This window comes from Mobula hypostoma, chromosome 29 (assembly GCF_963921235.1).
Source record: "Mobula hypostoma chromosome 29, sMobHyp1.1, whole genome shotgun sequence".
NCBI lineage: Eukaryota > Metazoa > Chordata > Chondrichthyes > Myliobatiformes > Myliobatidae > Mobula > Mobula hypostoma.
This window is the reverse complement of record NC_086125.1, coordinates 19,499,470-19,521,757: the sequence shown is the minus strand read 5'-3', so window position 1 is coordinate 19,521,757 and position 22,288 is coordinate 19,499,470. Positions and strand designations below refer to the sequence as shown.

Below are 22,288 nucleotides of genomic sequence, written 5' to 3'. Positions count from 1 at the left end.
CAAGGGGGCAAAATTTCAAAGTGATTGGATGAAAGTATGGGGAATAGCAGAGGTAAATCCTTTACACAGAGAGTGTGGATGCATGGCATGCCCTGTCAGGACTGATGGTAGAGGCAGATACGTTAGGGGCACTTAGGAAGCTCTTAGATAGGCACATGGACGTCATAAAATGGAGGATTACATAGGAGAGACTGGTTAGATTGATCTTAGAGTAGATTGAACGTTCAGAGCTACGTCGTGGGCCAAAGGGCCTGTGGTGTGCCGTAGTTTTCCATGTTCTATGAAATCAGCGAGAGAAGTTTCACGTATTTGATTCAGTTGTGCCTCTTTGATAAATTTATAGAGTGTAACAGCACAGCTGATGGCCAATTGGCCCTTTGTGGCCATGCCAACTTCCTACCAGAAAAACATCACCAGATTATTAGGACAGCGGTCCACAACCACCGGGCCGCGGACCGGTACCGGGTCGCAAAGCATGTGCTACCGGGCCTCAAGGAAACGATACGAGTTAGCTGCACCTTTCCTCATTCCCTGTCACGCACTGTTGAACTTGAACATAGGGTTGCCAACTGTCCCGTATTTGCCGGGACATCCCGTATGTTGGGCTAAATTGGTTTGTCCCATATGGGACCGCCCTTGTCCCGTATTTCCCCCGCTAAGGTAGAGCGTTCCTATGAAACCTTTCGTGCCGAAATGGCGTAAAGCAAAGAAGCAATTACCATTAATTTGTATGGGAAAAATTTTTGAGCATTCCCAGACCCAAAAAATAACTTACCAAATAACACAAAAAACTGAAAATAACACTAACTAGTAAAAGCAGGAATATGATAAATACACAGCCTATATGAAGTAGAAATAATGTATGTACAATACAGTCGGGAAGATTAAGCCAAAACCGATTTGTGGAAAAAAAAATCAGCACGTACGCACATGCGCACACAGGTGCCCGCGCAAGGCTTCATGGTCATGGTAGTCTTTTCTGGGGTGTCCCAGGATTTGACTGCTAATTTTGTCCCTTATTTGGGAGTGAGAAAGTTGGCAACCCTAACTGTAAAAGACATGTTGAGGTGAGTTTAACCCTACTTGAACACCACCCCCCCGCCACCCCCGGTCGGCTGGTCCGCAAGAATATTGTCAATATTAAACCAGTCCGCAGTGCGATAAAGGTTGGGGACCTCTGCATTAGGAAAATGGCACAGCCGCAGCTGGGGAAGTGCTGACCTGAGGCTCCGGGAGCGCGGGCGGACAGCCGGTGAGCGGCGCCCCCCATCATCGTCGGTGATGCTCTCTGTGCTCCCAAAATGCTTGGACAGGAAGTGCAGCTCGTCCACCGTGGGCTGGAAGGGTAACTGGTGGAGCTTCTCCTGTGACGAGCACGAAGACTGCGAGGTTTCAAAGTGAAAGAAGGTCTGAGTGAGAGGGGATAAACTGAGCCCCAGCATCCAGAAATCAGTATGAATCAGCTCCCTTCTCTCCCCACATTTGATGGTGCCCAATATGGCTGCCGGAACCATCGTCCACTACCCTCCATTTTGGAGCTTCTGGATTCACGCTTCGCCGCTCCCTCCTCCCTAACCTGGCCAATAGAGGAAGGAAGGAGGAAACTATTGGAGTTCTTCCTCAAATTCTCCATGTACCTCAGTCCCAAATTCCCTACTCCCAATTGGAGCACCAAAGGCTTCCTGAAGCTAGCCCAGTGTAATCCAGCAGCCCCCACGGTTCTCTTCCCTCTTCCATGGAGAACAACTACCAGTTTCTCTACCTTAAACTTGCCCCCAATGTCCTACATCCATAGCCACATTCTGGAGTATCAGCTCTCTACCTTTTTTAGCTCACTCTCATCGTCCTTACGCATTGGAACTAGAACTAGACATGTAATTGAATTTAACCAATCCTGAAAGCCCCAAATGTTCCCACAACTCTCACCTGGGTCCTTTAGGTTGGCTTCCCCCACCACCATAAGTGATTCCTAATCCTCACTCACTGAGGGGTATAGGCAGGGCAGATGCAAGCAGGCCTTTTTCCATTGAGATTGGATGAGACTACAACTTGGTGTCATGGGTTAAGGGTGAAAGGTGAAATGCTTAAGGGAAACCTGAGGGAGAACTTCTTCACTGCAAGTGTGGAAGTGGTGGATGTGGATTTGATTTCAAAACTTAAGGGAAATTTGGATAGTTACATGGATGTCCGGGTTATGCAGGGCTATGGCTCAGGGGTAGGCCGATGGAACTAGGCAGAATAATAGCTCAGCATGGACTATATGGGTCAAAAAGCCTGCTTCTGTGCGGTGCTGTTCTATGACTCTGTTTCAGCCTCATCATCAGCTCAACCGTAAGTTACCTTCAGGCTAATTCAGCCTTTCCTCATCTCACCCTTCAACTGCTTCCAGCCACTCAACGAGTCACTGCAGCCAGGTAAAGGATCCCCATGAGAAATACATGGAGACATCTCATGAAGTTAATACTTTTCCTCATTGTCCCATCTAAACTCTTTCCTTTTCTCCATGCCCTCATGTTATAGACATCCCTGCCAGGGTAAATAGATTTTTACTATCCATCCAGTCCAAGCCCCTCATTGTACTGTAAACCTGTCTTCTGTATTGGACTCCTTCTCCACTGGAAGAAGATCAATATCCTTGCTGGGAAGTAGTTTGTTCATGCAGTTACGGAGGCTTTAAACTAACGTGGCCGAAGGTGACCATGTGACTCAGCCCCACCCCTCTGGCTAGATTATCTAGATCCCTCCCTAGATGCACAAACAAGCTTCCCTACAAGGATACTTATCCCATTCTTGTTCAGGTGCAGCAGATTCTGTCTGTACCAGTACCAGAAGTAGCTGTTGTGCCCTCTCCAAGGAGGCATGGCAGTGCAACAGCTAGCAAAACATTATTACAGCGCCCAGTGAACCGGGTTCTATTCCCGCCACTGTCTGTAGGGAATTTGTACGTTCTCCTCGTGACTGCGCCGTTTTCCTCCAGGAGCTCCAGTTTCCTCCCACATTCCAAAGACGCACGGGTTATACAACTGACGCGAGAGTAATTGGGTGGTGCGGGCTCGTCAGGACAGAAAGGCCTGTGCTGTACTGAATCTCTAAATAAAATCAGTAGATATCCTTTGTTTGATGGTGCTCCAGTACACAATGCATAAATATGGGTTGCTGTTGATGTAATTAGAAATGAAGGCCTTAAGTTCTGTGGTCCGCACCACAGAGAACATCCAGCATTGATTCTTAATGCATGCTTCTTTTTTAAACGTTCAGTGGTGAAAGAGAAAGAGGTAGCACATACAGACACAGTGGAACTGGGAGTGTTGGTACCATAGCCCGAGGATGGCAGGGAGGCAAGGGACCATCGGCGCCCATCTGCCCTGAGAACACAAAAGGAAACATTTCAGACAATGGTGTGCATATCCATTTTAGTTTGAAAGTAACAATGGCTTTTAACCCCTTTAGCTGCTAAACTATGTTGATGATCATCCAATCACCTCTCAAGCTAAATTTTCAGGAACCAATAAATTTAGCAGCAGAGGGTGTTAGACATTTGAACTTCCATTTTGATTCCTTGTTCAGCTTGGGATGGTTCCGATTTCTCTTCTCAAGCCAGAAATGGTGTTGGGGCAGGGGAAAGTCATTTTTGACCTGAAACTCTTCAAATACAAATTGTTTCTTTGTAGCTGTTGGGAAGGTAGTGAAAGAAAGAAGTCTAGAATGATATGGGGAAGTTTCAGGTTTTCAAGATCACCTTGGGATGAGAGAAGGTATATTCACTGTATCTTGAATAATAAACAGCTTCTGAGAGAAACAACACTATGAGGCTGTGGGCCAACAGCATTGAAGTAGGATTGATCTAAAATTAATTTGAGACATCCTCCTCCACCAGAGTAAACAGATTCTTACCATCTACCCTTTGTATCCCCCTGATTTTATGGTAAATCTATCTTCTGTATTAGATTCCTTCTCCACTTCAAGGGGATCAATATCCTTGCAGGGAAGTTTGCTACTGCAGATAGAATGCTTCAGAATAATTTGGTAGAAGGGTGACCCTGTGGCTCACCCCTCCCCACCCCTGCTAAATTAGATTAAACCCTCCTGAGATGTATTAGATTTGCTGAACAGTTACTGTATATGGTCCTCTAGTGCTTGAAATTTTTTTCAAGTAATTAGCTTCAAATTTAAAACGATTTAAATATTAATGAACTAACAGTAATGGTTTATTCAAATGTCATAAGTAACCCTCAGAACACAATTGTTAAGGAAGGAGAAAAAAGTAAATAATTTGATTTATATCCCATGTTGGAATGGGTTTAGCTAAGCATTTGGAAGACACCGCCTTAAAAAAAAGCAGAGTTAGTTTCATGGGATAAGGATTCCTCTGAATACTGTCTCTGATTTATCTCCCGTCCATTTCCTTATGGGTCAATTGTAACAGAGCATGTTCTGTGACTTCACTGGGAATGAAAGGCTCTTCACAAAGACCTTTGAAGAACCAGTTCGCACAGCGAGGGTAGAGGAATCCTTAACCTTTTGCAAATATTGCTCAACATTGGAGTAAAAACCAAGTCAGCAACACAACCCAGGCACTGTAGAAACAACTCATGGGTTCCAATGGTGATGAAGTTCCACCTCTCACTCTCACCCTCCTAGCCTCACTCTTTTCCAACCCTCTTTCTCTTCCCACTGATGTTGGCTGGCCTGCAGATTAATTCCAAGTTTCACTATCACATCCAATACCCTAACCAACGCTTAACCACTTATTACAAGGATCTCAGTGAATTTTTTTTTTTGGAGGGCATGGGGTGGGGGGCGGGTGGTTTGTTGAGCAGAAATTAGCCACTGTGTTCGCTACATTCCAGCAATGACTTCCCTGCAGAAATCCCTGGCTGGCTGTCCCAGACACAGTACAAAATTAAAGTAATTCATTATTTATTGGTGCTAGGCTGTAGATTTGTGCTGGTTTAGTTGCAGTTTGGTTAGTCTCAGAAGCACATTGAGGATTAACATGCATCTCACACACACACGCATACACACACTCACACACATAGATATAGAAGAGAAAAGAACTTAAGGGAGGCCTAGTCACATGACACCACCACGTGTTCCAAGATGGCAGCCATCTTGAAGCAAAGACAAACCTGAGCATAGGATCAGGCCTAAAACACCCGGCACAGAGAAGAGTTACCTGTCACTGCGATGACCATGGCTGTAAGGGAAAAAAAAGGTTACAGCAACAACTGGTTGAGAAATATCAATGACACCCCAAATAATACGGGCTCGATTCTACACCACAGTTGACCCTCAATTGATTTAATGCAAAGATTCAATGGAGCATCAGAACACAAATTAAAACAAAGCATAGACTCAACCAGATGGAGCTCTTCTTTAATATTAATGCATTGGGACATGTGCATGGGAGGAAGAATCATGCAGTTGTTACTGCTTCATTTCTGTCCAGACTCGGTAACGCAGAGGTGCAGACACCAATTGAGATTAGAGTCCTGCAGTGACTCATCTGCACCCGCGTTCGGAAATCACACATGCAGAACCTTTGATCGAGTTAAGGGATTAAAGGCTTGCTTTATGTGTCACATGCACGTCGAAACGCCCTGTGAAACGTGTCATTTGCTGAAACGACCAACACAATCTGAGGATGTGCTGGGGGCAGCCTGCAAGTGTCACCATGTTTCCAGCGCCACTACTTATCAACCCTGACCTGTAGGTCTTTTCGAAATATTGGTGGGGGGGGGGATGGAAACCAGATTGTGGGAGGACACCCACGGGCAGAACATACAAAATTTTTACAGGCAGCAGCTGGATTTGAACCTCAATCCTCTGATTGCCTGCACTGTAATAGCGTTACACTAGGCACTACGCCGCCATGCTGACCCAGGAGGAAAAACATTGTCTGTGATAACCAGCTTCCTCACACAGATGCATGCACGGCAGCAGAAAGGACTTTGGAGAAGTTGGTAGAGCAGAGAGGTGTGAGAGAGGATACTGTGGGTGGAGATGGGAAGCAGTTAGCCACATGCATCTCTCCTTAGGTCAAATTTAAATCAAGCTGGTAGAATTCCACTAAAGAAGATTGTGCAGACTCGAGCACAAAATCCAGGCTGACGCATCTGAAGCACAGCGATGTTAACCTGACTTCCTCTTTCAAGTGGATCTGATAGATCCCAGGGGGTCTTGACCTGAAAAGTCAACCTGCCTCCACAGATGCTGACCGACTCCCCAGCATCTTGTGGTTTTAGTCCAGATTACAGCATCTGCAATCTCTTGTGTCTCCAAAGGGAAGCATACATTTGTATACCGTTCCTTTTCATTGAAACTCCTCAAGGGTTGTTTAGACAATTTGCTCTTTTCTGCACTACTTATTTAATTTAATATTTTATATACACTTCTTTTTGCAATATAAGGCTTTTATTTTATTATTATTATTATGTGTTGCAATGTACTGCTGCCCCCAAAACACCAGATTTCATGACATATGCCAGTGATATTAAACCTGAGTCGGATATGTAGGAAAACTGGAGACCTTTTCCAAGAAGAGCAACTGTTGAAATGCACGAAATGCAGCAAGTTCCGAGAAACAGCCCTGCGATCTTGCGAAAAGCAGGTCCCAGCCATTATTCCTCTCAACAATGAAGTCAAATTTGTTTACAGAGTTATTATCACATTGCTGTTTGTGGGATGCTGTCCAAGTTGCATGCCATCTTGGACAATGTCTCCCATCCACTACATAATGTACTGGTTGGGCACAGGAGTACATTCAGCCAGAGACTCATTCCACTGAGATGCAACATAGAGTGTCATAGGAAGTCATTCCTGCCTGTGGCCATCAAACTTTACAACTCCTCCCTTGGAGGGTCAGACACCCTGAGCCAATAGACTGGTCCTGGACTTAATTCCTGGCATAGTTTACATATTACTATTTAATTATTTATGGTTTTATTACTATTTAATTACTTATGGTGCAACCAAACCAATTTCCCTCGGGATCAATAAAGTATGACTATGACTATTGCAAAACACAACTTGGGTGCCATGTTAAATTGGAACAAAGGAAACACTTCAAAAGTACTTCACTGTTATGGTGTAGGAGGTTGGAAGAGGCAATGTAGAAATAGAGCACATAATCTGCTGGAGGAAGTCAGTAGGTCAAGCAGGATCTATAAGAGGAACGGGACTGACAATGTTTCAGTTCAACTTGAAACATTAACAATTCCCTTCATCCCACAGATACTCCTGAGCCTGCTGAGTTCTTCCAACAGATTGTGTATTGCTCCAGATTCCAGCATCTTAAAGAGGTTTTTTTTAAAAGATTAGCTTCATTTGTCACACGTACATCGAAATGTACAGAGAAATGCGTTGTTTGCGTCACCGTTCATGACGTGCTGGGGTAGGGCAGCTTGCAAGTGTCACCACGCCTCCGGCGCCAATGTAGAAAGCCCATATCTTGCTAGTTTTAGCCACACATTTTTGGAATGTGGAGCGAAACCAGAGCACCAGGAGGTACCTATAGGGTCATGTGGGGCGGTGGGGGGAATGTATAAACTCCCTGCAGACAGTGGTGGGAATAGATCTCTGATTGGTGATCCCTGGCGTTGTAAAGTGGTCGCTATCATGCCACCCCCGTTATGCTACAATTCCGTCCCCAGTCTCTTGTGTTTCCAGGCTAGAAATGCAAGCCTCATTTTTCCTTTCTTGACAATCACTGAAGTGTTAAAACACTAAATTTAGCTGAATGATTAAACCCCGCCGTTCAGTCTCACCTCTGTGCACTCAGCCACACCACCCTCACATTTCAGTCACTCATTCACACTTACTCTCCCCCCTACAAACACGGTACAACCTGTTCGCAAGTACTGTTATATACACATCTCCACTCACAAGGATCAATCTGTTAACTGCTACGAGTAACACACACAAAATGCCGGAGGGATTCAACAGGCCGGGCAGCATCTATGGAAAAGAGTAAACAGTCGATGTTTTGGGCCAAGGCCCTTTTTTAGGACTGGAAAGGAAGTGGGGATGTCGGAGTAAGAAGGAGGGAGGAGGAGAGGAAGAAGTCGAAGGTGATAGGTGAGAGAGGGAGGGGTGACGTTAAGAGCTAGGAAGTTGAATGGTGAAAGAGCTAAAGGGCTGGAGAAGGGGGGAATCTGATAGAAGACCGTGGAAGAAAGGGAAGTGGGAGGAGCACTAGAGGGAGTTGATGCGCAGGTGGGGAGATAAGATGATAGAAGGAAACATGAATGGGGAATGGTGAAGTGCGGGGGGCGGGGGGGGAGGCAATTACCAGATGTTTGAGAAACTGACGTTCATATCATCAGGTTGGAAGCTACTCAGATGGAATATGAGGTGTTGCTCCTCCAATCTAAGTGTGGCCTTATCGCGGCAGTAGAGGATGCCATGGGCTGACATGTTGGAATGGGAGTGGGAAGTAGAATTGAAATGACGGGTATTAGTTTAGTAGCAAGCCCTTTGCCTCACTTACATATTTCCCAATCACACATTAATATAATTCCAGTGCCCTAGTTATTCATTGTTATCTTGGGGTGGCACAGCGGAGGTGCTGCTGCCCCATACTCCGAGTCCTGGGTTCGATCCTGACCTGGGGTGTTGCACTCTCTCCCTCTCTCTCTCCCCGTGAGGTGTGTGCTTCATCCAGATGTTCCCGCTTCCACCTGGAGTTTGGGAGGTTAATTAGCCACTGATAATTGCCCCTACTGTGCAGGTGAATGCGACAGCCTGAGGAAGGTCAATGAGAATGAAAAATTGGATCACTGTAGCATTCATCTAAATGGGTGAGCAGTGAACAGCACAGACACAGTGGGCCAAATGGCCTGTTTCTGTGCTGTACGGCTCTGTGCAAAAGTATTAGGCACATACGTATAGAGAGTGTGCCCAAGAACTTTACATGGTACTGCATATTGTTCTTTCCAATTACTAAATAACACTTTCAGTACGCTGGATGAACTCAGCAGGTCGGGCAGCATCAGTTAGAAATGATGAGCCGACGTTTCGGGCCGGAACCCTTCGTCAGGACTGAAGAATGAAAGATGGGGAAGGATTTGAAGAATGCTTGAAGCTTCAGTTGAAAGACCAGTAATTTGAAAGACAAAGGGGTGGGGGAGGGGAAATTGATGTCATAGCCCTGACAACAATGGGTGGTAGAAGAAGGAGGCGGAACCATGAGGGAGCTGGGGGAAGGGGTAGCGTGAAATAGGGATAGAGGAAGGAAGGGGGAGGGAATTACCGGAAGCTGGAGAATTCTGTGTTCATACCAAGGGGCTGGAGACTACCTAGACGGTATATGAGGTGTTGCTCCTCCAACCTGAGTTTAGCCTCATCATGGCAGTAGAGGAGGCCATGTATGGACATATATTTATGGATATAGGTCATAGACATACATACATGGACACATCCCATTCAGACTTACTGGTCTTTCAACTGAAGCTACAAGCATTCTTCAAATCCTTCCCCATCTTTCATTCTTCAGTCCTGACGAAGAGTTCTGGCCCGATATGTCGACTCATCGTTTCTGACTGACGCTGCCCGACCTGCTGAGTTCATCCAGCGTACTGAAAGTGTTGCTTTGATCACAGCATCTGCAGATTATTTTGTGTTTACTAAATAACACTTAATACTACCAAGTTAACACAAAGCCAAGTACTCTTACTTCTGTTTCCCAACCACCTTCCTATTATAACCAATATACAATACTGTGCAAAAGTCTTAGGCACCCTTGCTATATACATGTACCTGAGATCTTTGTACAGTACTGTATTTCTCTAGGACTCTATGAACATGAATCAGAGTTGGACAGCAAGAAAAAAATGTTCCCTGGCATACTGAGCCTGCACTGTCGATTAAGCTCTCATTAACACTAATCCTAAATTAATCCCCATTTTTCATTCTCTCCGTATTTAACCACTCAGATACACAGTTGGAGCAATTTACATAAATCTACCAACCTATACATGGGAGACGAGTGGAATCTAGACCTCCCAAAGGAAGCCCAGACTTGGAGTGAGTGTAGACTGAAATCATGAGATAACAAGCTTAGTGTCAGAGTCATTGTGATAACTCTAAATTTTGAAGAAGGATTTTGCTAACCTCTCCAAAAGCAATCACCACAGATCAGTGGACAACTTGCATTTTTGCAAACCTCAGTAAGAAGCAGCAATCAAAAGCACACCTTTGTCCCCCTCCCCACGACCTCCTCCACACAGCCCCTCCAACTCCAACCCCTTGTTTTGATTGGAAAGAATGGGGTCAAAGAGATCAGTTGAAAGCACATATAAAAATGGCAAACGCTAGAAATTTGAAATGAAAACAGGGAATGCTAGAAACACTCCCCAATTCAGCTAGTGTTGGTGTAGAAAGAAACAGAGGCAATGTTTCAGGCTGAGGTTTTAAAATTCTTATCCTTGAGCTTAGTCAGTGCTTTTCTTCTGTTGTGCAACCCTCCAAGATATGTGCAGCTATGGCCTCCTGCTCATCTCCAAATGGAACTGTCGCAATTAGCCTTCAGCTAATTCTGGAATTTCATCTTTCAGTCTCTTTACCTCACATTTACTTTAAATGTCAAAACAGTACATCTGCAACCAAACTGTATACTGCCCCAGTGTTACCTCATGCGGCTCGGTTTCAAATTCCAGACTTTAAAATTCGTTTCAGTCTGGATGAAGTGTCTTTGACTTTAAACGTTGCTTCTGTCCCTCCCTCCAGAGATACTGCCTGACACACGGAGTTTTTCCAGCAGTTTCTGTTTCTATGCCATTACGTATGCGCAGAGCAAGAACAACAACTGAGCAATAGGGTTAATCATTCTTGCTGAACCACGTTAGCCAGGGTACACGCTGGGTAGGAGCAATGAATCAGGTCAACTGAGACGAAAACATGCTGAAAAGTCCATGTGAAAGAGAGAGCTTTCCGCGCGGAGGAGGTCCAATCAATTCAAGATTCAAAAAAACTTTGTCATTCTAACCATACATCGGCTCTGCAGGGCAGAATGAGACAGCGTTTCCCAGGAGCAGTGCAATCATAACATAACAAACACAACACTAAATAATAAACATAACAATAAATAGTAAAACACAACAGCCACATGTCAGTTAAAATCAAGTTATAAGTGTCCAGTGCAAGTTAAAAGAGTCCAAAGCAGAGTCAGGTGGAGCAGCTATTTTAGCAGTCTGACTGCCTGTGGGAGGAAGCTGTTTAGAAGCCTTGTGGTTTTAGTTTCGATGCTCCTGTAACGTTTGCCTGATGGCAGAAGAACAAACAGTTCATGGAGAGGGTGTGAGGGGTCTTTAATGATGTACCGTGTCTTCTGGAGGCATCGACTCTGAAAGAGGTCCTGGACAGAAGGTAGGGAGACCCCAATGACCTTCTCTGCTTCCCTAACCACCCTCTGCAAGACTTTTTTGTCGACAGCACTGCAGCTGGAGTACCAGGTTGTGATGCAAAAGGTCAGCACACTCTCAACCACGCCTCTGTAGAATGTAGTTAAGATGTTAGTGGAGAGTGATGCCTGTTTAAGCTTCCTCAGAAAGTGCAATCTCTGCTGGGCCCGATTCACAATCCCAGTCATGTTCCTGGACTGGGTGAGATTGTCCAAGATCTGCACCCCGAGGAACTTGATGTTTTCCACTCTCTCCACTGTGGAGCCGCTGATGCTGAGGGGTGTGTGCTCAGGCTGAGACCATCTGAAATCGACAATCATCTCCTTGGTTTTGGTGACATTAAGCAGCAAGTTGTTACCACTGCACCAGCTCTCTAGGTGTTTGACCTCCTCCCTGTACATTATTTCATCATTTTTGCTGATGAGCCCCACCACTGTGGTATCATCAGCAAATTTAATGATCAGGTTCTCCTTGAATCAGGCTGCACAGTCATGTGTTAGCAGTGTAAACAGCAATGGGCTAAGCACACAGCCTTGTGGGGATCCAGTGCTCATTGTGATGGAGTCAGACATGTTCCTGCCAACACGGACTGACTGTGGTCTCTCTGTCAAGAAATTCAGAATCCAGCGACACATGGCAGTGCTAAGGCCAAGCAGTGACAGTTTCTCCACTAGTCTCTGTGGGATGATGGTATTGAACGCTGAACTGAAATCAATGTACAGGATTCTGGCATAAGTGTCTTTGTTGTCCAAGTGAGAGAGAACTGTGTGCAGTGTGGTGGATATTGCGTCCTCCGTAGAGCGATTCGGACGGTAAGCAAATCCACCGATGAGGAGAGGCTGGCTGTGATATGAGGCTTGACAAGCCGTTCAAAACATTTCATCACTATGGAGGTCAGGGCAACGGGACGGTAATCATTCAACAGGCTACAACTGATTTCTTTGCTACAGGGGTGATTGTGGGGGTTTTGAAGCATCTGGGGACAATAGCTTGACTAAGGGAGATGTTGAAATTGTCTGTCAGGATGCGATCAATCAACCACATGTGTACTTGTCACATTCTCACAATCAATTCAGTACAGTTCATATTTGTCTCAATTTTTATTTGATTACAATCCCAAGGTTCCCACCCATCAGTCCCACAATCTCTTTGACTCCCTACCATCAGCCAGGAAGTACCGTATCATTAGAACAAGGACTGTTAGGATGGGAAACAGCTTCTTCCCCCAGTCCGTGAGACTACTGAACTCCCTACTACCACCCAGGTCTCATCGTGTATGAAGCGCCAGTAGCGTTATACTGTTAACTTCTTAACTTGTGCCGTAAATGCCCCTAATGCTAAATATAAACGTTCTGTATATATTTTATAATTGATAATTTATTTCTGGTAATATTACTTTATGTGTTGTGTGTGAGTTATATGTGCTGTGTTGTGCACCTTGATCTGGAGGAACATCGTTTCATTTGGCAGTATATGGAAGAATGACAATGAACTTGAATTTGATCCTATGAGCTGCTTTGGGGCGTTTTACTATATTAATCACACTTGACAAAATGTCTGGTTGCTTGCTGGTCAGAGGAGTGGTTGTGGTTTGAGGTCAAGATGCTTCATCAGTCCTGAAACAGCAACCATGCCTCTTCCTGCACAGATGCTGCCAAACCTTCAGAGTTCCTCCTGTAGTTTGGTTTGTTTTGCAGCTGATCGCAGCAACTGGATTCTTCCGTGTGCCCATGTTTACTGCTGCCCTCTGGACCACACCCAAGAGCTGTTCCCTCTAGTCAACAGTAGCCATACCTTCGAGAAGTCACAAATGAGAAGTGAGCCGGGGCATTGGGAGAGAAGTTCCGAGGGCTGTCCAAGGGACTGCTGCCTGAATAAGGGAACAAAACACATGACAAGTCAGCTGGGGCTTCCTCACACCGAACACCAAAACAAACTCGGCATCAGTGGACACAGACACAAACTTATCTATTGTTTTCCTCTCTCTACAGATGCTGCCCGACCTCAGAGTTGCCACACGTATATCGAAGCATAGAGTGAAATTGATCTTTTGCGTTAACAGCCAACACACAAAAGGATGTGCTGGGGCAGCCTGCAAGTATCACATATAACACTGTGTACGGGACGTGAGCAGGACACCCGGATGGTATGTTGCCTCCCAGGTTGTAGGGTCATGGACGTCTTGGGTCGTGTCCACGAAATTTTGGACGGAGAGGGAGAGCAGCCAGATGTCTTGGTATATATTGGTACCAATGACCAAGAGGTCCTGCGGAAAGCTGAGAAGCAGGACCTCCAGGGTAGCAATTTCTGCAATGCTACCTGTGTGGGTAGCAACACAATGATTTGGCAGATAAATGCATGGCTGAGAAGCTGGTCCAGGGGGCAGGGCTTCAGGTACTGGGATCATTGGGATCTCTAGGGGAGGTATAACCTGTTCAAGAGGGATGAGGTGCACCTGAACCCGAGGAGGGCCAATATTATCGCGGTCAGGTTTGTTAGAGCTGTTGGGGAGGGTTTAAACTAATTTGGCAGGGGGTTTGAAACCAGAGTGAAAGGGCTCAGAATAGGACAGATGATAAAAAAGCAAAGTTAGCGTGCAATCAGACTGTCAGGAAGGACAGGCAGATGACAGGGCAAAATTGCAGCCAGCAGGGTGAGTATCACTGCATTAGGGATGCAGAATCAAAAAGGTTAGCAAATACAGTACTCAAAGTGTTATACCTCAATGCATGAAGTACAAGGAATAAGGTGGATGATCCTGGTGCACTATTACAGATTGTCAGATCTGATGTTGTGGCCATCACTGAATCATGGCTGAAGGATGGTTGTGGTTGGGAGCTGAATGTCCAAGGTTACATGTTGTATTAAAGGAATAGGAAAATAAGCAGAGAGGGAGGCGTGATTCTGCTGCTAAAGAATGGCATCAAATCAGTAGAAAGATGCGAAATAGGAATGGAAGATGTTGAATCCTTGTGGGTTGAGTTAAGAAGCTACAAGGGTAAAAGTACCCTGATGGCCGTTATCTACAGGCCTCCCAACCGCAGCTGGGATGTGGACCACAGATTACAATGGGAAATAGAAAAGGCATGTCAAAAGGGCAATGTTATGATAGTTTTGGGAGATTTTAACATGCAGGTTGAATGGGAAAATCAGGTTGGTAATGGACCTCAAGAGAGTGAATTTGATGAATGCCTACGAGTTGGCTTTTTAGAGCAGTTTGTCGTTTAGCCTACTAGGGGATCAGCTATACTGGATTAGGTGTTATGTAATGAACCAGAGGCAATTAGGGAGCTTAAGGTAAAAGAACACTTGGGAGACAGCGATCACAATATGATTGAATTCAACTTGAAATTTGATATGGAGAAAGTAAAGTCTAACATAGCAGTATTTCAGTGGAGTAAAGGAAATTACAGTGGTATGAAAGAGAAGCTGGCCAAAGTAAATTGGAAGGAGATGCTGGCAAGGATGACAGCAGAGAGCAATGCCGGGAGTTTCTGGGAAAAATGAGGAAGTGCAGAATAGATATATCATGTACCTAAGGGTACATAAGTCAGCCGGAACAGATGAACAGCACTGCAGAATTCTGAAAGAGATTTTGAAGGCATTAGTAATGATCTTTCAAAAATCATTGGTCTCCGACATGGTGCCAGAAGACTGGATAATTCCTAGTGTCACTCCACTCTTTAAGAAAGGAGGAAGGCAGCAGAAAGGAAATTACAGACCAGTCAGCCTGACCTCAGTGGTTGGGAAGATGTTGCAGCCAATTGTAATGGACGAGGTGTTGGAGTACTTGGTGACACAGGACAAGATAGGACAGAGTCAGTAAGGTTTCCTTAAGGGACAATCTTGCCTGATGAACCTGTTGGAATTCTTTGCAGGGATTACAAATAGGATAGATAAAGGGGATGCAGTGGATGTTGTATACTTGGACTTACCGACGGCCTTTGACAAGGTGCCACACATGAGGCTGCTCACCAAGTTAAGACCCCGTGGTATTATAGGAAAGTTACCGGCATGGTTAGAGCATTGGCTGATTGACAGGAGGCACCAAGTGGGAATAAAAGGACCCTTTTCTGGTTGGCTGCCAGTGATTAGTGATGTTCCACAAGGGTCAGTGTTAGGACTGCTTCTTTTTATGCTATATAAATGATTTAGATGATGGAATAGACGGCTTTGTTGCCAAGTGTGCAGATAATACAAAGATTGGTGGAGGGGCAGGTGGTGTTGAGGAAACAGGTAAGATGCAGAAGGACCTATACGGATTAGGAAAGTGGGCAAGGAAATGGCAAATGAAATACAATGTTGGAAAATCCAAGGTCATGTTCTTTGGTAGTAGAAATAAATGTGCAGATTATTTTCTGAACGGAGAGAAAATCCAAAACTCTGAGATGCAAAGGGACTTGAGAGTCCTTGTGCAGAACATCCTAAAAGTTAACTTTCAGGTTGAGTTGGTGGTGAGGAAGGCAAATGCAATGTTAGCATTCAGTTCAAAAGGTCTAGAATACAAGAGCAGGGATGTGATGCTGAGGCTTTATAAGGCACTGGTGAGGCCTCACCTTGAGTATTGTGAACAGTTTTGGACTCCTCATTTAAGAAAAGATGTGCTGGCATTGGAGATGGTTGAGAGGAGGCCCACAAGGATGATTCCAGGAATGAAAGGGCTAACATATGAGGAATGTTTGACAGCTCTGGGTCTGCACTTGCTGGAATTTAAAAGGATGAGAGGGAATCTCATTGAAACCTTTCAAATGTTAAAAAGCCTAGACACAGTTGATGTGGAAAGGATGTTTCCCATGGTGGGAAAGTCTAGGACAAAGAGCACAGCCTCAGGATAGAGCGGTGTCCATTTAAACAAACTTGGACCTGTAAAAATGAGTGTATGTACGCACTTTGGACATCTGAATGCAGTAATATTATGGAAGCACATTCATACATAAGCCGAGCATTCGTAACCTCAGGATTGCCTGTAATTTCACAGTTACCGTCACTGACAATAGCTTACTTTTGGTATATATATTTAATTAACTGAATTTAAAATTGCTAGTTGCCATGGTAGTTGGCTCAGGAAGCTAGCTTAGTAATCTTACCACTCTAATTCTGTGACATCCAGATGATTAGTTTTTGATGGCCAACAACTCTATTTGGAACCAGGGTCACCTGAAGTATCTTGTGACTGCAGGAAAAGCGTGGAGCGGGAAGGTTATGCCATACTTTCCAGCGCCAGCTGTAAGATCACGGTTCTATTTCCACCACTGTCTGTAAGGAGTTTGAATGTTCTCCCCGTGACCATGTGGGTTTCTTCTGGGTGCTCTGGTTTCCTCCCACATTCCATAAGACACTCAGTTAGGGTTAGTGAGCTGTGGGCATACTACGTTGTCAGCTGTGTAGGGCCACTTAACGGATGACCAACACAATCCTCACTGATTTGATTTGACACAAGTGATGTATTTCACTGCAGGTGACAATGAAAGCAAATCTTTCACCTTCCTTTTCACTTAGTCATAGTGTCATACAGCACAGAAATGGGCCATTCAGCCCGACAGACCAAGGCTCGCACCCAATTGCCATCATTTGGTCCCTATCCCTCTAAACCTTTCCTATCCAGTGGTATTGTTCTCAGTGGCCAAGGACAAAAGCCAAGGAACCTGACGCCTTACCTAGGTGCCCAGGGAGTGGCGAATGAGGCCGTGGAAGGGTTGGTGATGTGCTGGTCAGAATCAAGCTTTTCCTGTTGCTGGTTCGACAACTGCAGAGAAAACAAACATGAAAGAGATTCAGAACCATTAATGTCAGCATACAGATAAACATCTTCAGAGCCATTGGCTGAGTTCATTATCAATACAGAAATATCAAAAACAGGGGCAAGAGTAGGCCATTTGCCCCTTCAAGCCTGTTCTGCCACTTACTAGGATTGTGACTCACCATCTAAGTTCCGTTGCTCTTCCTGCTTTCCTTTTCTGCCTTGATCTCTCCCAGTCTTAAGCACTATACCTAACTCATTTTATTAGGTACACCTGTTAACCTGCTTGTTAATGCAAATATCTAGTCAGCCAATCATGTGGCAACAACTCAATACACACAAATAAAAGCAAGCAAACATGGACAAGAGGTTCAGTTGTTGTTCAAACAAAATGTCAGAATGGGGAAGAAATATGATCTAAGTTTCTTTGACTGTAGAATGATTGCTGGTGCCAGATGGGGTGGTTTGAGTATCAGAGAAAATATGATCTCCAGGGATTTTCACACACAACAGTCTCCAGAATTTACAGAGAATGGTGCGAAAAGCAAAAAAAAAAAATCCAGTGAGTGGCAGTTCTGTGAGTAAAAACTCCTTGTTAACGAGAGAGGTCAGAGGAGAATGGCCAGACTGGTTCATGCTGTCAGGATGGCGACAGTAACTCAAATGACCACACGTTATAACAGTGGCATGCAGAAGAGCATCTGTGAATGCATAACATGTTGGACTTTGAAGCGGATGGGTTACAAGCACAGAAGATCATGAACTTACACTCAGTGGCCACTTCATTAGGTACAGGAGGCGTCTAATAATAAGCACCACTGCTATCAGATTTTAAAACCAATCACTTTTTTCACATCCCCTTCCCGGCAGTGACACGTTCTCAGACTCCCTGGATTATCTCATTATTGTCACTTCAGCATTTCTTTTTGCAGTGATTCGGAGTACTCCACAGTCTTTGCGTCTTTCTGCTGTTCTGCAGTCATTGACATTCCCATGTACATTGACCTCCACCGTGAGCTTTATTCAAACAAGGAATTTTACTGCACTCTGGTGTATTTGACAATGAAGTAATCTGAGTCTGGCTTCCGATGCTTTCTGTGATAGAGAGTTCCACTGGTCCCCTCGCCACTGTCAGGGAGAAGATTCTCCCCTTCTCATCTCGTATAGTTTACTCCCTTTTGCTTGCCCTGGTCTTCCCTGTAACCAGGATCAGCCTTTCTGCATCTGCCCTATTCAGCCCTGCTAGTACTTGTAGGTTTTTGTGAAATCCATTCTTGGTCTAATTCTGATGACTGTAATCTTCATCGATTCATTCTCTTTCATATATTAGTTCTGTCAAACCAGGAAACAGTCCAGTGAAGCTTCACTAGATTTCCTGCACAGCATGTATCTGAGAAATTATCTTCCTCAGATAGGGAGACCAAAACTTCACTGAATACTCAAGATGTGGTCTTATGAAGATTCTGTATGCTGCAATAAGACATTCCCTTTTTTCTCAATTTGAAGGCCAACAAACTATTCACCTTCTGAGCTACATGATACATATGCATGTTTACCTTCAGCCGCTGGTGAATGGGGTTCTCCCTTTCCCAATCTGTCATTGCTCAGATAATAATACAGTATTTCTTAAGCAAAGAACAAACCACTGGAGGAGCTCAGAGGGTCATGTAGCAATAGTGCAGGCAAAGGGATGGTCAGTGTTTCAGACCAAGACACTGCACTGTGTCCAAATTGTTACTTATAGATTCCAGCATCTGCAGTCTCAAGTCTTCAATAATTTGCCTTCAAGCTTTTGGTACCAACTTGGATAACATCATTTTTTTCCCTATTCTGCCACATAGTTGTCTTCTTTTTCAACCTGTCAAAATCACATTGGAGCTTTTCTGCATTCTCCTCACACTCCACCAGCGCTATACCTGCAAACTCAGAAATCTATCTTTTCATTCTTTTGTGTGAGCTCAATTTATTTTGGGAATCACTGGGATACTGGCATCTGATCCCTGCTATACCTCACCAATTATCCTCCACCAGCTGGATAAACAGCAATGTCCTGGTGAAAGGTCTCAGCCTGAAAGGTCAACTGTTTATTCCTCTCCATAGAAGCTGCCTGACCTGCTGAATTCCACCAGCATTTTGTGTTTGTTCCTCTGGATTTCCAGGGTCTTCAGAATGTCGTGTTTGTGAAACACTGGTGTCTACTCTTCTTCCTGACTGCTATCTAGTTCGCACCAATGTCTCCACCTTCTCCATAGTTCTATGTACTTAAGTTTGTACACTAGCAGACCTTACTGAAAGCCTTCTGAACGTCCGTAGACCATGCACATTGGTTTTCCTCTATTAGATCCTCAAAAATAGTTCCAATAGATATGTGACACTTGATTTCCCTCTCAGAAATCCATGCTGATTTTGTCCAATCCTGTCCCCATTTTCGTCACACTCCACTCCTTTACATTTTACAATGGACTGCAACATTTTCCCAACGGATCTAAAATTCCCTGTTTATTAATTCTCCCCCCGCTCCATTTTTAAATAGTGGGTGAATGAGCTACTCTCGCAACCCTTTCACTTACTTAAGTTCTCTGGGATGTAAATTATTTGTCCCAGGGGACTTACCAGCCCTCACTCTCCTGGACTTTCCAACCTCACTTCCCAACTAATATTAATTTCATTCAGCTCCTCTTTTTCAATAAAACTTTATAGAACTCCAATATTTCCCAGAGATTATTTGTGTGACAAAAGCAGGCTGCATTTAATTGGTCCACCAGTCTCTTGTCCCTCGGTATAAATTCCCCTGTTTCTGACTGAGAGGGATAGGAACAAGGTAATCTGCTTCTCAATCCTATCCAACCATGGCTAATCAACTCTCTCTTGACACCCAGGCATGATAAAAATCTACTGCATAGAGGTTCATCCCATTTGCTCTATTATTGCATCAACCCATTATGCTTGACCTCTGAATATTTTGTCATTGAAATCACAGTTCAGATTCTATATTGTGTTCCAACCATCAAAGTTTTCCCATACATTCCACAGCTAGGCATGGGCGGAAGATACAATAGCTTGAGAGTATTTATCTCTAGGCTGTAGGACAGCTTTCATGCCACTGCTATCACACTCTCATACACTAAAAGACGAAGTCTTGATCACCCCCTCTACCTCAGGGTTCCCCTTACTCTTCACTTATCTATCTGAACTGGGTCTTGTCTGAAACTGCAACACCATATTTTCTTTTCATTCACTCTACTACCTCTATGTACCAAAGTAAGGCATAATCTTCCTTCAGTTAGTCCTGACGAAGGGTCTCGGCCTGAAACGTCGACTGCACCTCTTCCTAGAGATGCTGCCTGGCCTGCTGCGTTCACCAGCAACTTTGATGTGTAAGGCATAATCTTTCTGTTTGGCACACAAACAAAAGCTTTTCACTTTATTTAGGTACATGCAGCAGTGGGATGACTTGAGTTGAGCATGATGTTCTCCCAAAAAGCTCTCCACTGGTAAGTCCTCAGCTGGCTGCAGAGGCCAATCCAAGGTCCACGTATTTAGGGTTGATTCCCTTAATGGAGAACCATATAACCATGTAACAATTACAGCACAGAAACAGGCCATCTTGGCCCTTCTAGACCGTGCTGAACTCTTACTCTCACCTAGTCCCACCGACCTGCACTCAGCCCATAACCCTGCATTCCTTTCCTGTCCATATATCTATCCAATTTAACTTTAAACGACAACATCAAACCTGCCTCAACCACTTCTGCTGGAAGCTCATTCCACACAGCTACCACTCTCTGAGTAAAGAAGTTCCCCCTCATGTTACCCCTAAACTTTTGTCCTTTAACTCTCAACTCATGTCCTCTTGTTTGAATCTCCCCCACTCTCAATGGAAAAAGCCTATCCACGTCGACATTATCTATCCCCCTCACAATTTTAAACACCTCTATCAAGTCCCCCATCAACCTTCCACGCTCCAAAGAATAAAGACCTAACTTGAATAAAGACCTAACTTGTTCAACCTTTCTCTGTAACTTAGGAGATGAAACCCAGGCAACATTTTAGTAAACCTCTTCTGTACTCTCTCAATTTTATTGACATCTTTCTGATAATCCGGTGACCAGAACTGAACACAATACTCCAAATTTGGCCTTACCAATGCCTTATACAATTTCAAACGTCTGTGCACGTCTTGGTTTAACTTGGGGAGGCTGTTGCACGGGCAGCCAGCACACAGTCCTTGACAGATCGGGCACAGGGTGCAGTGGGTGGAATGCAAGATGACTGGGACCCCTTCACTTCCATTCTGATGTGTCATCATCTTTTGCCAGCTTCTGCCAGGTCATGGTTAGATTGCTCCTTGTCTGGAAACTCCCCTTTGATCTTACCACCAGGGGCAGCTCTACCAGGAGCTAAGCACAAGATGTCCAAACCTCAGATGACATTACTTTCGGGATCTCAGGAACGCACAATCTTCTTCACCACAACAAGGTGCCAACCCTCAGAGGAGATTATCCTGAGAAACAAGCCTCTTAACATCTGCCCTGCCAGTTGCTCTCAAAACCCTGCATCTCAATGAGATCTTTCATTCTGCTAAGCTCCACAGACTCACTATGTTCATCCTCACAGACCAGCCCTCTCATCCCAGGAATCAATCCAGTGAATCTGCATGGCACAGTCACACTGCTCTCCCAGAATAGGGACAAAAGACACAGTAATTAAAGCTGCCTCGTTGGTCAGACGGAGCTGTCGTTTTAATAATATATATCCAAACTCTAAGCCTTTCTCCTTTCATTGAGCCTCAGATAATTATAATCTCAGTCAACACTGCCAAGTACCTTAACAAGACTGTAGACCATTTAAGAGAGCAAACAAGCCTCCCTAGCATGTAGCAAATAATAGCCTCCGCCAGTTTCTCCCTTCAAGGAGACAAATTAATACCTAGCGGATAATGATTATTGCAGTGCTGTGTCGTGAACACCTTTGAGATGGAAGCTTTTATTAAAGAGAATTAACTCAGAAAGCAGCTCATTAAACTTCTTCTGCAGCCCTTCTCAATGCAACGCCAGTTACAAGCCCACCAATCCCTTGCTGCCATTCAAAGAGCATTCATTCGATTTGGCCCCCAAAGCTTGCGTTTATTACATAATGCCGGCGCTAA

The 22,288-nt window shown here is 44.6% G+C and overlaps 1 protein-coding gene across 3 annotated transcripts in view; it reads right to left on the bottom strand.

The window, feature by feature from the left end:
• LOC134339433 (microtubule-associated serine/threonine-protein kinase 1-like) overlaps positions 1 to 22,288 on the bottom strand; it is a 347,798-nt gene that overhangs the window by 128,315 nt on the left and 197,195 nt on the right. For all 3 annotated transcript variants that reach the window (XM_063035933.1, XM_063035932.1, XM_063035931.1), the window contains 5 exons: positions 17,057 to 17,145; positions 13,194 to 13,269; positions 5,177 to 5,197; positions 3,287 to 3,365; positions 1,222 to 1,382 (listed from right to left, as the gene is read on the bottom strand). In XM_063035933.1, coding sequence (XP_062892003.1) covers positions 1,222 to 1,382; positions 3,287 to 3,365; positions 5,177 to 5,197; positions 13,194 to 13,269; positions 17,057 to 17,145 — 426 coding nt within the window. The remainder of the gene's footprint in view (positions 1 to 1,221; positions 1,383 to 3,286; positions 3,366 to 5,176; positions 5,198 to 13,193; positions 13,270 to 17,056; positions 17,146 to 22,288) is intronic.